This window comes from Oreochromis aureus, unplaced genomic scaffold (assembly GCF_013358895.1).
Source record: "Oreochromis aureus strain Israel breed Guangdong unplaced genomic scaffold, ZZ_aureus HiC_scaffold_90, whole genome shotgun sequence".
NCBI classification, from domain to species: Eukaryota; Metazoa; Chordata; class Actinopteri; order Cichliformes; family Cichlidae; genus Oreochromis; species Oreochromis aureus.
Genome location: NW_024108988.1, coordinates 22,858 through 38,881, shown reverse-complemented (window position 1 = coordinate 38,881; position 16,024 = coordinate 22,858). Strand labels below are relative to the sequence as shown.

At 41.3% G+C, this 16,024-nt stretch overlaps 1 protein-coding gene across 1 annotated transcript; it reads right to left on the bottom strand.

Annotated features, from left to right (window-relative positions):
* Nucleotides 1-289: 289 nt before the first annotated feature.
* Nucleotides 290-7,015, bottom strand: LOC116323596 (Fc receptor-like protein 5). Its single transcript, XM_039607878.1, is given in 16 exon segments — nucleotides 290-495; nucleotides 627-692; nucleotides 790-840; nucleotides 1,000-1,068; nucleotides 1,177-1,296; nucleotides 1,462-1,710; nucleotides 1,962-2,222; nucleotides 2,390-2,689; nucleotides 2,892-3,044; nucleotides 3,047-3,166; nucleotides 3,282-3,560; nucleotides 4,044-4,310; nucleotides 5,363-5,635; nucleotides 6,028-6,288; nucleotides 6,407-6,679; nucleotides 6,873-7,015. Coding segments are annotated over 16 exon segments (2,886 nt in total). The 5' UTR covers nucleotides 6,949-7,015; the 3' UTR covers nucleotides 290-427.
* Between the last annotated feature and the right edge of the window lie 9,009 nt (nucleotides 7,016-16,024).

Sequence of the window (16,024 nt, the reverse complement as noted above, 5' to 3'; positions counted from 1 at the left end):
CATGTTGGAGGGTTGTAAGCTGTTTTAAATGACAATGAGTGTCTTTAAATGAATGCTCTCTTTCAGTGGATTCATGCACAACACTGAACAGCTGTAACATGTACTCTCAAGTCTGACACACAACAACAACACACTTTATTTACATCAAACTTTTATTAACAAAGTTACAAAGTGCTTCACAGAAAGACATTTATGATATATTAAAAGTCAAAGAAATAGTTAAAAACATAAAAAAAGTACATTAAAATCCATTAAAATTATTATCTAATGGGAGAGAAACAAGCAAAACACCCTGAACGATTCTTTCTGAAGCAAATATAAACTCAGGCTATCAGGATCATTGCTTTGAATTCAAAATCTTCTCCTTTTCACTCAAAGTTTTTAAGGGACTTTAAAGAGAAAAAGAAAAACAGCTAAAGAGCTGCTGTTAAGATGAGGCTGAATTTGGATTGACATCATTGTAGTCAGAGCTCTCCTCTGGGTCACCACGTTGCCCTGTTGAGGTGATAAAATGAAAGCATTTCAAAACAAACTCCCTCTGTTTTGTCCACAAATACATTTATTATCAGTGAGAATAATTACCAATGTATATTTTGCATTTCAAATCTCACATTTTGTGCACTCACTTGTCCTGTTAATGACTTTGAGCTGAATCACAGATGTGACATTGGTGTAATCACCTTCTGCTGGACCTGAAATAATAATCTGATTGACTTTAATGATAAACACAGTTATTGTATAATCATCCAGCTTCCACAAGCTCTATATTAATGAAAGTGTAAACTTTACCATTTTCAGTGTTTTCACATCTTCTGACTGTCTCATAGACACAACGATCACCTGCAGGTCAGAGAAAATCAGTCACCTCATGTCTGTGATACTAACTTAAACACAACTATTCTTGCAAATAACATTTATATTAAAAGCTGCAGCAGATGTAATAATTACAGTGTTGTTACAAATAGCATCGGAAAATTTGAAACTAGATGAAAAACTAACCATGAAGAAGAGAGGAGTACACTTGCTGCTGATCTTCATCCTGATTGAGCGTCTGCTCATTAGCAGCACCTTTATTAAAAATATATAAATAATACTTTTGCTTTTACATGGACTTCTTTATGCATTTGTGTATTTAAAAGATAAAGAGTTTGTAGTAAGTAAAGGAAAAGGTCTCACTGTTTGTCGTTCTGCAGCGATACAACAAGAGCAGGAGAATAATAATGAGAGAGACTCCACAAACCAGTCCAACAATCAACCACACAGCAGATGAAGAGCTGTCAGCTCCTGACACAGTTACTGTAACACAAACAAGAATGGATCTATAATTAATAAACTATAACAATAGTGAAAATGTCATAAAATTGTTATTTAGACTGCTTTCAAAACAGAGACAATCTTATTTTCCTTCTCAGTCATCAAACTCATTTACAAAAATCCATCAGATGTTTTGATCCTGCTCACCTTTAACTGACATCCAGCTCTGTGCTGACTCTCTTCCTGAGTACTGACACTTGTAGAAACCTTCATCAGACTTTGACACTGCAGAGATCTTCAGCTCCCCTCGGGTATCATTTTGAATAAGTTTGTAATTGTGATAGAAAAACACATTGGAAAGTATTTTTTGTGTTCTCAAACTGCAGCTCAGACTAACAGAAGCTCCCTCAGTCACAGGATGAACAGGACTCACCAGGATAGGACCATTACCATCATCTGTGACACAATCACACACAATTGTTTCAGTCACATCAGCTGGTGCACACTTTGAGAAAAACTGACAAACAATAATAAGAACAGATTGTACAAATGCTTTTCATCATGAAGATCTGATCTTATACATTTAAAATCTACTGTATGTGTTTATTTTTACGACGTAAATTACTTCACATACAGCAAAGCTGGGACAATTGTTCATGTGACGTCTAAATCATCCAAATCCAAGAAGTAAATGTATAATAACATACTCTGTACAGTGATGTTGACTGCACTGCTGAACTCTCCTGATCCAGACTCACACCAGTACACTGCAGTATCTGACTTTGATGTGTTGATGTTACATGTGGATCCAGTCATTCTCCTACAGTCAGAGTACAGTCGGCCGTCCTCAGAGAACTTCCTCACTCTCCACTCAGTGAAGTTTCCCTCACAGGTCAGTGAGACAGAGTCAGAGGTGAAGTGTTGCACTCTGTCAGGACTCACTGTGAGAGACGCTGCTGAATGAACATCTGGAAACAACATGCAGTGAAGAGACAAAGATCACAGATGTTAGGATTCAAAATATGAAACAGATTTTAATAAGGTCAATGTTACTGAAAACATCATCTGTCATGTGATCTGCAATAAGACATCCAACATATGTGACCTTATTACAGATCAAAGATTACAAACTGACCTGCAGACCAGACAAACTTTGGTTGACTGTGATCAGTGTGATACTCTGGGTCTCCTCTTCCAGCTCTGCACACATATCCTGCTGTGTGTGTCTGTCCATGAATGATGTAGGAGTCCTGTGCAGTCCCACTGCCATCAGGTAGCAGCTCATAACTGGAGGATTTCTCTGATAGATCAGGAACAGCTTTATACCAGTAGAAGCTCCATCCTGCAGACGGATGTTCAACCTCACAGTTCAGAGTTACTGAGGCTCCAGGACTCAGCCATGATGGAGACACAGTGAGGACAGGACGGGGTTTATCTGTTCAACAAAGATTTTCTCTCAATGTTTCGTCTCTTAACTCTGAATTCAATGTCACTAAAATGTTGACTCACAAATATTTATGATGAACTTTAAGAGTGAGACTATCTAAACATGTCAAATATCTCAACATGTACTAATAAAAACACATTTTTACAAACTGTTTCTATTTCCAGGTTAAATGAACTATGACTCTACTTACTGTCAGAAACTGTCAGTGTGACTGAATCACTCCACTCTGTTGTTTTATGCTGTGAACTTTTCATTCTGCCCTTACAGCGATAGTTTCCACTGTTGGATGATGAAGCAGATCTAATCCTGTATTCATTTTGATTTGGAGCTTTTATCCTGCTGTTTGTTTCCACTCATAATCCCACTCAGTGTCTCCTCCATGGATCTCACATCTGACAGTGATCGTCTCTCCTCTGTATATCTCAGACCAGTTTGGATACAGAGTCACAACAGGCCTGTTTGAGACTGTTACTGTTCAAGAAAGTACAATAAAAACACATGAATGCCAAAAATGTTAATGCCTTTTGTTCTTCATCTTCCTCCTTAATCAGGAATTTATCTGACTTCATGTTAAACTCACCAGTTTTCCCAATCCTGACTGACTGGCTGTCCTCTGTGTAGTAAACTGGGTTTCCTCTTCCTCCTCTGCACCTGTAGAGTCCTTCCTGTGAGACACTGATTTGTCCATTTGAGTGGAAAACTGCATCTTGTGTGGTCAGGGCTTCAGAGGATTTCTCATCTCTGTACCAGTAGTATTTCCATCCAGATGATGATGATGGGTTCACAGAGCAGGTCAGGGTCACACTGCCCCCTACTGGAACAGCTGTGTTATCAGCTCTCAGTTTGGCCTTTGGTTTATCTGCAGTTCAGTTTAGACAAAGAACAAAAGTCAATGACTGAATCAAACCAGTTGAAATAACTTGGTGGAAATATGTAAATAATAAATATCACATAACTTTAATGGTGAAGCTACAACAAACTGTACAACTATCACACAAATACAACACTAATCTTTCATATTTAATTTGCTGCATTTCTAAGTTAAAAACACACATGAGGAACAATCAGTGGATTTAATGTTTCTTAGTGGATGTGGTGGAGCAGCTGAGACAGATTCAGCATTTGTTCTGCATTTCATCTTTCATGTATTAGAGCTGCACAGCAGAGAAGTTACTCTCATATGTTTTGTTCTCTTCACTGTGAATAAAAAGCTGCTGTTCAGGTTTTTGTTGTTGGAATAAAAACTAAACATTTTACTGACCAACATGAAAGACAGTTATAAAGCTGTAAGAAAAAAGAAGTGATTTTTCCTTATTTAGATACTCTGGATGAAAGATCTTACATGATACAGTCAGTGTGATGATATCACTCCACTCTGTGAAGAAATAGTCCCTCCTGCCCCGGCAGCTGTATCCTCCACTGTCAGACTCAGTAGCTCTGATGATTCTGTGTTCATTGGATGTTGGAGGTGTGTTTAACTTGGCTGCTCTCCATTCATACGTCCACTGAGCTCCTTCACCTCCCTGAATCTCACATCTGACAGTGACTGTCTCACCGCTGTATATCTGAGTCCAGGATGGCTGCAGGGTCACAGTGGGCTTACTGGGAACTGTTCAGAGGAAAATATCCAGTTAGAGACAAATAGAAACATAAAAATTCTGCTGTTTAAACCATGAGAGTAAAGTGAAAAAAAAATCAGCCTCCAACAGGCTACAGGGTTAAACCACACCTCAGGAAGTCTGACCACAGATAACTGTTTTTGATCACGGCCACATCCCACTTTGCAAAATATCTATAAACAGCACAAAGACAGTCAATACCAGGCCAGAGGCAGGACTGCTTCATCAGGATGCACTGAGATATTTTCAAACACCCTGACCTGTAGCTGGTTTTTGATAGCATACTGTGCTACATAAAGAACTGTATAGCACAGCTGCACAGTAGCACAGAGGAAAGAGCTCCACAGGGTTATACAGGTCACCCAGAGGATAGTCGGCCATCCTTTGCCCTCACTTGAAGAACTGCACAGCTCCCGCAGTCTCAGGAACATGAAGAAAATCCTTCAGGATCCATCTCACCCAGGTCATGCACTGTTTGAACGTCTACCTTCAGGCAGACATTTCAGAGCCATAAAGACAAGAACTAACAAACTAAGGAACAGCTTTTATATCCTCAGCCATCACCATGCTGAACGCTGAACAATCAGATCCAACACAACTCTCATATACAGTGTTTACATAGTTACAGCACAGTCTCATGTTTACACCTGCAGGTACGGCTGGTATTTACATCAACACTGTAACACAGAAACATTTGTTTTATTGTTTGTTAAACAAAAATCTGAAACTTTTCACTGCAAGGTCTCATTTTTCTTTGGAATTTGAACTTTTGTAGCTAAAACACATTTTTTAAAGGTGTGAATCGTTTTGTTGATGTTTTTTGGAGACATTCGCTGTAAGGGTGAGTCCTTAATCTCACCATTTTGGACTTAAATCAAAAACAAAGTTGAATAAATGTTTCTATTTTCCCACCTCTCCAAGTAATCTTAATGAGCAGAAAACTCATTTGAGGGTTAATAAACTCACAGCTATTAGATAAAGTTGTTAGCACACATTACATAATGACCTCTTAGTCTGGTAGAAATAAAATAATTAAACTCACGAGTTTCTGTAACTGTGACGTCACTGCTGTCCTCTGTGTAGTAAACTGGATCTCCTCTCCCTCCTCTGCAGTGGTACAAACCTCCTTGTGAGACACTAATAACTCTGTTTGCTTCATTTCCTCTCATGAGCTGAGCTTTAGAAGAGACTGAATCACGTCTGAACCAGTCAAACTTCCAGCCAGCAGAGCCCTCCACAGAGCAGCTCAGTGTCACACTGCCCCCTGCTGGTATGACTGAACTGTGTGCTGTCAGTGTGGCTCTGGGTTTACTTGCTGTTGAAGAAACAAAACCATTGAAAAATTAAATCATCATCATGAATACATTTCTTACAGAACTAATCACACTTTAAACATTCACACAGTAATTTATCTACAAACACAAAAAAATAATTAGTTTTCCTGCATGTCACACATTAGATTGTCTAACAAACTAAAGATTTCACTGATTTATCATTCTCTTATCAAACTGTCATCTCTGTACATTCCTCTTTACATTGCTGATATTTTAAGAGCCTCCATGGTGTCTCTGCTTTCTGTTTGCACAGTGAGAAAAACTGTTGTCCTGAGCTGCCTGCAGACAGCTGGATCATTGTTGGAGTTTTCCTGTTAAGACAGATGTAAACATGAAAACATTAAATGTCAGCATGAATCATGGTCCAACTTACATGAAACTGTCAGTCTGAAGGCATCACTCCATCCTGTTAAGAGATAGTCACTGCTACCCCGACATCTGTAGTCTCCACTGTGGGACACTGAAACTCTGCTGATCCTGTATTCACTGGATGTTGGAGGGCTGTTTGTGTTGGGTGCTGTCCATTCATATTTCCACACCTTTCCTTCACCTCCCTGAATCTCACATCTGAGAGTGATTGTCTCACCAGTGAATATCTGAGACCAGCTGTGCTGCAGTTTCACAGCAGCCAAAACTGTTCAACAAACAAACACAAATATTAAACTGAAAAAATCATAAATCATATTTATAAATTGTTACTTCAGTTTAATCATGATTTTTCATTTTATTTCACAACAAAATTTCACCCTCACCTTGTTTCTGAATTGTAACTGGAGCACTGTCCTCTGTGGAGAAAACTGGATCTCCTCTCCCTCCTCTGCAGTAATAGATGCCTCCTTCTGAAATACTGATAGTGTGCTCTGATGTTCCAGCTCCTATTTTCTGAGCTCCAGAAAACTGTGAATCACGTCTGAACCAGTCAAACTTCCAGCCAGCAGAGCCCTCCACAGAGCAGCTCAGTGTCACACTGCCCCCTGCTGGTATGATTGAACTGTGTGCTGTCAGTGTGGTTCTGGGTTTACTTGCTGTTGTAGTTACAGGAAAGACAAACATCAGACTGTCAGTTTCTTCAGGAAGAACGTTTTTATATAATAACAGATGTATACAGATTTTAAAGAGCAAAAATGTCTCAAGAAAATGGATAATGAATATCACGTTATCGGTTGCTGACCATTATGACATTTGTTAAATGGAGATCACACAACAAACATGACTTACTTGATGCTGACAATGTGAAGGCTTCACTCCACTCTGTTGAAGAATATGAGTCATCTCTGCGTCGACTCTTACACATGTAGTCTCCACTGCTGGACTCAGAAACTCTGAATGTCACATCATTATTGTGTGTCCACTGTGTGGGTGTCCTGGGTCCTCTCCATTCATACTCCCACTCAGTGGTTTCACCTCCTTCCTGCACCTCACATGTCAGAGTGATCGTCTCACCTCTGAATATCTGAGGCCAGTTGGGTTGTTGTTTTACAACAACTTTATTGGAAACTGTTTACACATATTAACAGTTGAGATACAAATAGAAACATGAAATCAACACAGAAAACTTAACATTGTGTGTTTGATAATCATGTGTGAATGTATATTTCAAACTCAATTACTGAATTCAGGGGTTATCTCAATGGTGACATCATCACTTATATCAGTGTAGTAAACTGGGTTTCCTCTTGTTCCTCTGCAGCGGTAGATTCCTCCTTGAGATAATCTGATATCTCTGTTTTGTTGATCTCTGATTTGAACTTTATAGGTTCTTTGGGTTCGTCTGAACCACTCATATTTCCATCCATCAGAGCTCTGCACAGAGCAGGTCAGTGTCAGACTGCCCCCTATGATTGTTGGTTATATTAACATTTTAACCAATAAATCAAATAAATGTTTGGTGTATGATGCAAAATATATCACAGAAGGCATCATTTAGAGCAACACAGGAGATGCTAAATACTAGTTAAGATCAACACATATGATATAAATGGAAGAAAAAACAATTTCTCACCTTCAGTGTTTCCATGGATGACTGTACTGAGCACTAAAATAATGAATGAAACATCATAAACTGTGGCTTTTTAAAGGTAAAACTTCAAGATGTTATTGCTTCACAGTTATTCCTCATCACCAAATTTATGTGTTTCTATTAGTTGTAAAACATCCTGGAAACATTTTCCTTCATCGCTGCCATTCAAACAGTAAAGGTTTGTATTGTACTCACAGAATAACCCCAGCAAACAGAGCAAAGAGTGCCCCATCCTCACGTCCAGCCCTGCACGCTGATCTGCATCTAATCTCAAAGTGTTCGACTTTGCATTGATAATAAATGCAGAACAAAGAAAAGCTGCACTTAATGTAGATAAGACCAGAGTTTATATTCAGCTCCTCCTTCTATCACCTCTCTGTGCTTCCTTCCTTTTACACCAACCTCAAACAGCTCCTGTAGCTTTGACCACAGCAGTTGTGTGACTTGTTCACATTTCCTGTCCACTGCAAACATTTAAGCTTCTTTGCTGTTTTGTGTTCCTACTGTTCTCTGTGATATACAAAGGTGCTCTGTTGCTTAGTTACTGACACACTTTGCAGGTCATAGTTTTGTCTTTGTTGTCGTGTCCTGTGGATCCTGCTGGAGTTTTCTTTTACTACAGAAAAAGAGTCATCGTTTCAGCCAGTGTTTTGATATATTCATGGTGTCATAGATATCATCTACCCGCTATTTGTACTTAGCTCTTTGTCGCACTTCTGCCTCCACGCTTCAATATCAGGATTACAAATTCAGTCATCTGTCTGCCTACAAATTTATTTTTGTCTTATCTGACCAAAAGAATCTAATAGCAACATTGATTAAGTTTCTTTCCTTCCTTTTTGCTTGCATTCCTTTTAGAATTTGAAATTCTAACAGTTTGATAATACATTGTGAAAATTTATAATTGGAACTTATAATTTGTCTTCTCTCATAAACACTTTCCCCGCTCTTCCGGCAGTTTCCAGTTCCAGTTCCTCAAATTCTTCACCTCAGCCACCACAAAAATCTATGCAGATAGGTTGATCTTGACTGACTCAGGAGGAGATCGAGAGATGTTTTCTTGCCTGAAAAAACCCCGGCGATCACTTGGGTCATTTTCTTGTATCATGCCCTGTTCAGCCAAAAGACTCAGCCCACCAGTAGTTGCAGAATTACAGGTGGAAAGTTCCACAGTATTGTCCAAGCCACGTTTACTGTCACCAGTCACCATTTGCTTCAATGTGATTTTCCAAACTCTTCACATGCTCATTGACCTTGGCCCTGAGCAAACATTGGAGTACACTGAACTAGCTAAACAATTAAGAACTAACCATTTCACTGACATCTTTAAGTCCCCCCATTCCTGCCACAGCATTGAACGATCAAGTATAATTCATCACACCAAATCTGTCCACTTAACCTCAGGCAATCAATGGAACACCATCACCTTTTTCACTTCTGCTTGTCCTCACACCCCATTGATTCTTGGTTACCCCTGACTGGAGAAACATAACCTCCATGTTGACTAAAATCAGGAGTTGGAGTTGATTTTGTTTGGCTAACTGAGTACAGCCTGCACTACCTACAGGTTCAAACTCACAAGCAATATCAAGACCACCTCCAAATCTTTCTACTGTTCCTGAGGAATATCATTAACTACATGAGGTATTCAGTAAGGACAAAGCTCTGTCCTCACCCCCACACAGAGCCTATGACTGTCAGGGCTCTGTGTGCAGGCGAATGGAGAGGTGGATCCAATCGCAGGACTCAGACACTGAATTGTAACTTAAAACCTCAGCTTTATTGCTGGCACGAAAACAAAACATAAACTGAGCAATGGTAGTGAATACTGAAACACTGACACGGAAACACACAGGCATAGTCTGATGGTACGACGCGACACTGAGCAAGGGCAAACACAGGGCTAATATACACAGGGAAGTAATCAGGGAATGGACAACAGGAGGGAGACGAAGCTGGGAGAGATCAGGGCTAACGAGACAGGGGGAACAAGGCTGCACACACACTAACATGAGGCACACTCCTTCAAAACAAAACAGGAAACCATAAACCACTAAACAAGGACGCAGACTGAAAGGCAGAATATAACACATGGAACTCAAACAATACATGGCCACAATTCCTAAAACACAAATAAACAGAAACATGAAACTAATAATAATCATCACCATCACCACCACCACAAGAGAATGAGAAAACAATCCCAGATGCAAAATTAAACCAAAACCTAATAAACCGTGACAGTAGCCCCCCTCCCAACAGCCCCAAACAAAAAAGCACAACAAAGCACCAGGCCAGGGCGGGCGGAGGGGGTCCAGGACGGAGGGACAGAAACCAAACAAAAACTCAAGAGTCCATGTTAAGCTCAGGGGGTCGACGGGCAAACAGTTTAGGGGGCTGACCGTGCACACGGCAACGGCGGAAGCGCAGGCAAAACCAATCAGGAGGCCGACCACTTGGAAGGCAGTGGCGGCCACTGAGCAGGTCCGAAGGTCGGCCGCGATGCCAGCGGTGGCGACAAACTCTTTCCGGAGGCAGTCCTCGACGGCCATGATGCCAACTTAGAGGCCTGGAAAACGGCCGGCAGAGGCGAGGCGGAACAGGCCGAGCTGGGTCCAATGACAGTGTGGCAACCGCAGGACCAGACGAGGCTGAAGCAGGCGTGGATGAAGACACGGAGGCTGAAGCAGGCGTGGATGAAGACACGGAGGCTGGACCAGGCGTGGATGAAGACACGGAGGCTGGACAAGGCGTGGATGAAGACACGGCAGCGGAACCTGACGGCAGCAGAACCTGATGGCGGGGATGCTGCAGGCGGCGACGGGGATGCTGCAGGCGGCGACGGGGATGCTGCAGGCGGCGACGGGGATGCTGCAGGCGGCGGAACAGGTGGTGGCTGAACGGTCTTCCCAGAACAGTCAGCAGATGTGAGGATGTGCTGGCTGGGTCCTCCAGGACCCTCAGCTAACGAGGCGTGGTGCTGGGTGGGCTCCTCGGAGCCTCCAGCTGACAAAACTTGAGACTGGATGGGCTCCTCAGGCCCTCCAGCCGACGAGGCAGGACGCTGGCTGGGCTCTCCCGAACCCCCAGCAGACGACACTTGAAGCTGGCTGGGCTCTCCCGAACCCCCAGCAGACGAAACTTGAGGCTGGACGGGCTCCTCGGGCCCTCCAGCTGACGAGATTTGAGGCTGGACGGACTCCACAAGCCCTCCAGCTGGAGCAGATGTAGGACCAGAGTCAATTGGGACCCCTGGCTGAGGGTGAAGATGAGTGGCTGAGTGAGCAGAAGACAAAGCTAATGATCCCTCCACTAGCTGCGCTACTGACTGGGCTATGGACTGTAATAAAGTCTGCAGAAAGTCTGATTGAGGTGGCGACTGAGCTATCGATAGCGGGGGTGAAGACTGAGCTACGGGTGACTGAATTTGAGATGATAGCGGTGGTGGAGTAGGTGACTGGGCTACAGGTGGCTGCTGAGCAGGGAACACTGGACACTGGGCTACAGGTAGCTGCTGAGCAGGGAACACTGGACACTGGGCTACAGGTGGCTGCTTAGCAGGGAACACTGGACACTGAGCTGAAGGTGGCTGCTGGGCAGCTAACTGAGCTGAAGGTGTGGAAATGAAAACTGCACCAGTCCGTACTACAGGAGAGAATGGAAGTGTGGTTGGGTGATGATGGCGAGGGTTGCATTTCTTCTTCAAGGGTGGATCAAACGATTTGGCGATAAACCGTGGCAAAAAATATAACACATGGAACTCAAACAATACATGGAAACAATTCCTAAAACACAAATAAACAGAAACATGAAACTAATAATAATCATCACCATCATCATCATCACCACCACCACAAGAGAATGAGAAAACAATCCCAGATGCAAAATTAAACCAAAACATAATAAACTCAAAATACTGGGTCCAACGGACCCAGAACCATGACAATGACTGTGCCATAGAACTCCTTCCTGGTAGTCCCCTGCCTTTGAGCCACCTTTACAATCTGTCACGGTCCAAGAGGGAAGCTGGCATCATGCACCCACCCTCTTCTTCAGTAGGTGCTGGATTTTTCTTTGTACCAAGCGCCCAATATTAATTATCGAGGCCTAAATGAAATCAGTGAAAAAAACAACCTTTCATCAGCTCAGCATTTGAACCACTTCAGGGGGCTACCATTTTCACCAAGCTTGATTTCCGTGATGCTACCATTTGGTTTGCACTGTTCACTTTTAAAACACGTCTTAAAACTCATTTTTATTCTTTGGCTTTTGACCTCAGTGAGACTTAGTTTCTCTTGTAATTAAATTAGTTTTTTAATTAATACTTTTACTTTTTCTATTAAGTGACTTTTATTTACATCTTATGTTATGTTATTATTTAGTTAGTATTTAGTTCCAATTATTTAATTCCAAAAATGTACAGCACTTTGCATCAGCTGTGCAACTCGAAGAAGTCCAGACGCTTTTCTTTGCAAACTCCTTTGACTACGATGACCTGGATGACTGAGAACCTTCACAGACATCAGCTGTGGTTGTTTTAAAGTGCTTTATAAATAAAGGTGATGATGATGGTTCTCATTACGGAGGGCGATGAGTGAAAAACATTGAAATTCTAACAGTTTGGAATGGAATGGAAGCAAAAAATATAAAATATTTCTGTGCTCTCAGGTATCAGGGCTAAAGCATGTGATCTGGAAAGCAGCTCATATTAAACTTTAACTGTTCTTCCTCAGTTTAGTTGTGCAGGCTGATGGAAAAATGTCATTGTTATTTTTAAGTGCAGAGATGGTACAGATAAGCTGTTCAAGCCTGCTGTTTTAAGCCTGCAGCTATGCGGTCACTCACAGTTACACCACACACAAACGTTCACACAGTCTTTTTTCATAGTGTGTAAAAAAAAAAGAAAAAAGAAGTGCAAACACTGAACAGACACATGAAAAAATGTTGCTAGAAAAGTAAAGCTGCTCAATTTTGTTTTCAGTTATTAGTTTTGAATAAAATTACTTTGGTGCAAAAAGGGTTTGTCAGTGAAAAAGGATGGTAAATTTATTGAATGGCTCAGCTTCTCTGGCAGTTTAGAGTCCAGCAGACAAATAAATAAGTATCAGTGAAGTATAAATGGTTGGTTACAAACCAGTGATGTGTTATAAAGTTAAGATTTTGTGGGTAGAGAGAAAGAGAGATTCTTTTATTTTAGTTCACACATATATGAACATTTACAGCACGTCCATGCAGAGACTCTTAAAGGCAGCTGCTTTTCAGTGTGAAAAACAACTTCTCACATTTTCCCTTAATGCCCACAAAGTGTGACATCACCACAATGACTCAACTTTTTTTTTTGTTTTCATACAGTGCCATGAATACGTACATGTAGCATTAATAAGTTTTGCTATTACTCCAATATCGGCAGGTCATGCACACACAGGTCAAAGTGAAATTTCCATTGTGCTCTTTTCTGAATTCCTTGTATGTTGATAACATAAAACAACACATCTGCTACTGAAGACTTCAGCCTGAAACCACATTTCCTCTTTTTATGGTGGCTCAACCAGAAACCACAAGGGTTGTCAGTAGATTCAAATAAACCTTTGAGAGAACAGATAATAACCAACAGCAGTGTTTCACACACGTAGGTATTTTGGGGTGCTGAGAGAAACATATGTTACTCTGTATGATCATCTTTGTATTTGGCCTTTCATTATTGCTTGTTGAATAAAACATAATACCTGTATTTATCATGTCTGAATTTATTGGAATTTTGTTTGTTTCAAGAGTTTTGCATTTTTACAAAAACACAAATACAGGTCAAAAATAATCTGCACTGGTGCTCAGCAGCTCTAAATGTTATCAAATTTTTGACTGAGGTTTTTGAGTTTGACTATACACTGTGTGTTCAGACCATAGCTGGACTGGCCATCGGGCATACCGGGCATTTGCCCGGTGGACCATGGTGATTTTTCGTTTTTATGGGCCGATGTTTTTTGTTTGTTTGTTTGTTTGTTTTGTAACAGTATAAACAACGAAAGATGGTGGATTGGCCAGATGCTGACTGATGTGTAAAATATAAAAATAACTCAGTTGTTTGGTGGTGGCTATGGCGGAGCTTCCACTGAGGCCAGCAGGTGGATGAGGGAAGGGGAGGCAGGAGGAGGAGAGACCCGAGGCGGCCGCCGGTCTGAGTGTCAGGTGAACTGAACTTCAGGTAAGAAGTTATGACCTGCAGTCTATCTGGGTCAGATATAAACCAAGTTTAGGTGGAGTTTATTTTCGTTGTGCTGATTTTTTTTACAGCCAGTTACAATAACTTGTACTGCGTACTAGCTAGCATGATTGGGCGGGTGCTATGATGTTACTGCCAGGGTTTTAATAGTTTTGCAATTTTCATTAGTTTTTATTTTTATTTCGTTTTGACTTCAGATTTTCAATTTTATATTAGTTTTAATTAGTTTTTACCAATTGTTTGCTAGTTTAGTTTAGTTTTTATTTTTTGGAAAATCCTTAGTTTCAGTTTAGTTTTGATTAGTTTCAGTTATAGTTTTAGTTGTGTTTGCAATAAAGTGTAACAAAATCCCAGTTTCATCATATCAGTCATTCTCTTCTGCTTATCCTTGGGTATGATGCTATTCCAGCTACCATACCCTGCACCCTGGACAGGTCGCCTGTCTGTCGCAGGGCTAACACGCAGAGACAGACAACTCACGTTGCCACCTATGGGTTCTTTAAATAAATAAATAAAGGCAGATGAACAACCAGTGATACCAGGCAACTATAAAATGTATATCTTGGCCCCAATGAGACTATTAACTTGCAGCACGGGTGTTAAGGCAATTGACTCACACAGTTATGTAGATATCCCAGTCCTGTTGTCTCGGGATGCATCACGCTGCCTTGCCTGGGGTTAGCTTCTGTTTCTGGGGATGAGGGTTGGGCGTGCTCCCTTACCTTCTCCAGGTAAGCTAGGTTAACCTTCTTGTGTGAGCTTTTCAAGTGCACTTTAAGGTTTGTGGGATTTTTTCCTTTTAGAAATGTCCCTCATAATTTGTCTCTTTCCACTACAAGACACTTGCTTTATCCAAAACACAGTCATATTCAAAGTAATCCCAAATTGGAAGCTGGTGCTTTCTCCAGACTTTTCCTGACATGATTCTGCGCGTGGGACGGAGCAGCAACACAGACGACTCGACTAACGTACTGCCACCTGCTGGCATAATGAGACACAGCACGAAAAAAACCTGGAAACTAAACTTAATTTTCACCCTTGACTATTGTATGACACGCACACATCAACGAAAACTAAACGCATTTTTGCTATAAATTCAGTTAATTTTAGTTAGTTTTGTGAACACTCATTACAGTTTTAGTTAGTTTTCCTTTTTGTTTTTATTTTTATTTCCGTTAACGAAAATGTTTTTTCACTTCTAGTTTTCGTTATTTCGTTAGTTTTCGTTAACGATAATAACCTTGGTTACTGCTAGTGAACTTTATTTTATTCCTAAGGTTAGTTATTAGTTTCCAACCATCCCATAAAAAATGGAATTGTCCCGTATTCAGAGATAATATTACGATTTTGTATTGAGGTGAAAAGGAACACAGTGTGTCATGTACTTCAGCTAAAATGGAAAAAGACACAAAGCTGGACTTATTCTGCGTCTTTACGCTGTCAGCTGCCTCTTCTTCTCTCATTCTCTGCCTCTCCCTGTCCTGTTGTTACTTCAGTCATGAAACTGATCAATGATCAGCTGATCGACTTTTCTGAAGCAAGTCCAGTCTCTCTTGATTGTTTATCGCTCACTTTGTGCCAGAAAGAGGAGACCAGCAGATATCGCGCTAAACAACAGCAGCATGTAACAAGTGTGTATGGCCCTTGCCACTTTGCCAGAAGTTTACTGTTGGCCGAAGAGAGGAGTAACAACCTTTTGGCTAGGCTGCAATTCATGGTGCCGGGCCTGTTGGTCATACTAGGTCTTCTGGTTTCTTTGAGCCTCATGCAGGTTGAGCTCAGCCTCCTCATGGTATCTTCCCAACAGATCCCTCATTTCCAGCACAAATTGCACCACTCCTTTATCATTTGGAGCAGAGGCAGGAGACTCCCAACCCTTCCGGAGGAGATCCAAGGGCCCCTGTACATCTCAACCACAGAGTAGCTCCAATGGCAAGAAACCAGTAGAAGCCTGGGAAACTTCCATGTGTGCAAACAGCAGGAAGGGCAACCACTAGTTTCAGTCTTTCCTAGTGTCTGACACAAATGTCTGCAACATCTTTCTTAGAGTTTGGTTGAACCTCTCCATCAAGCTATCTGTCTGTGGATGGTTTGGTGACGTCCTGATGGCATAAATGCCTAGCTGGTTGT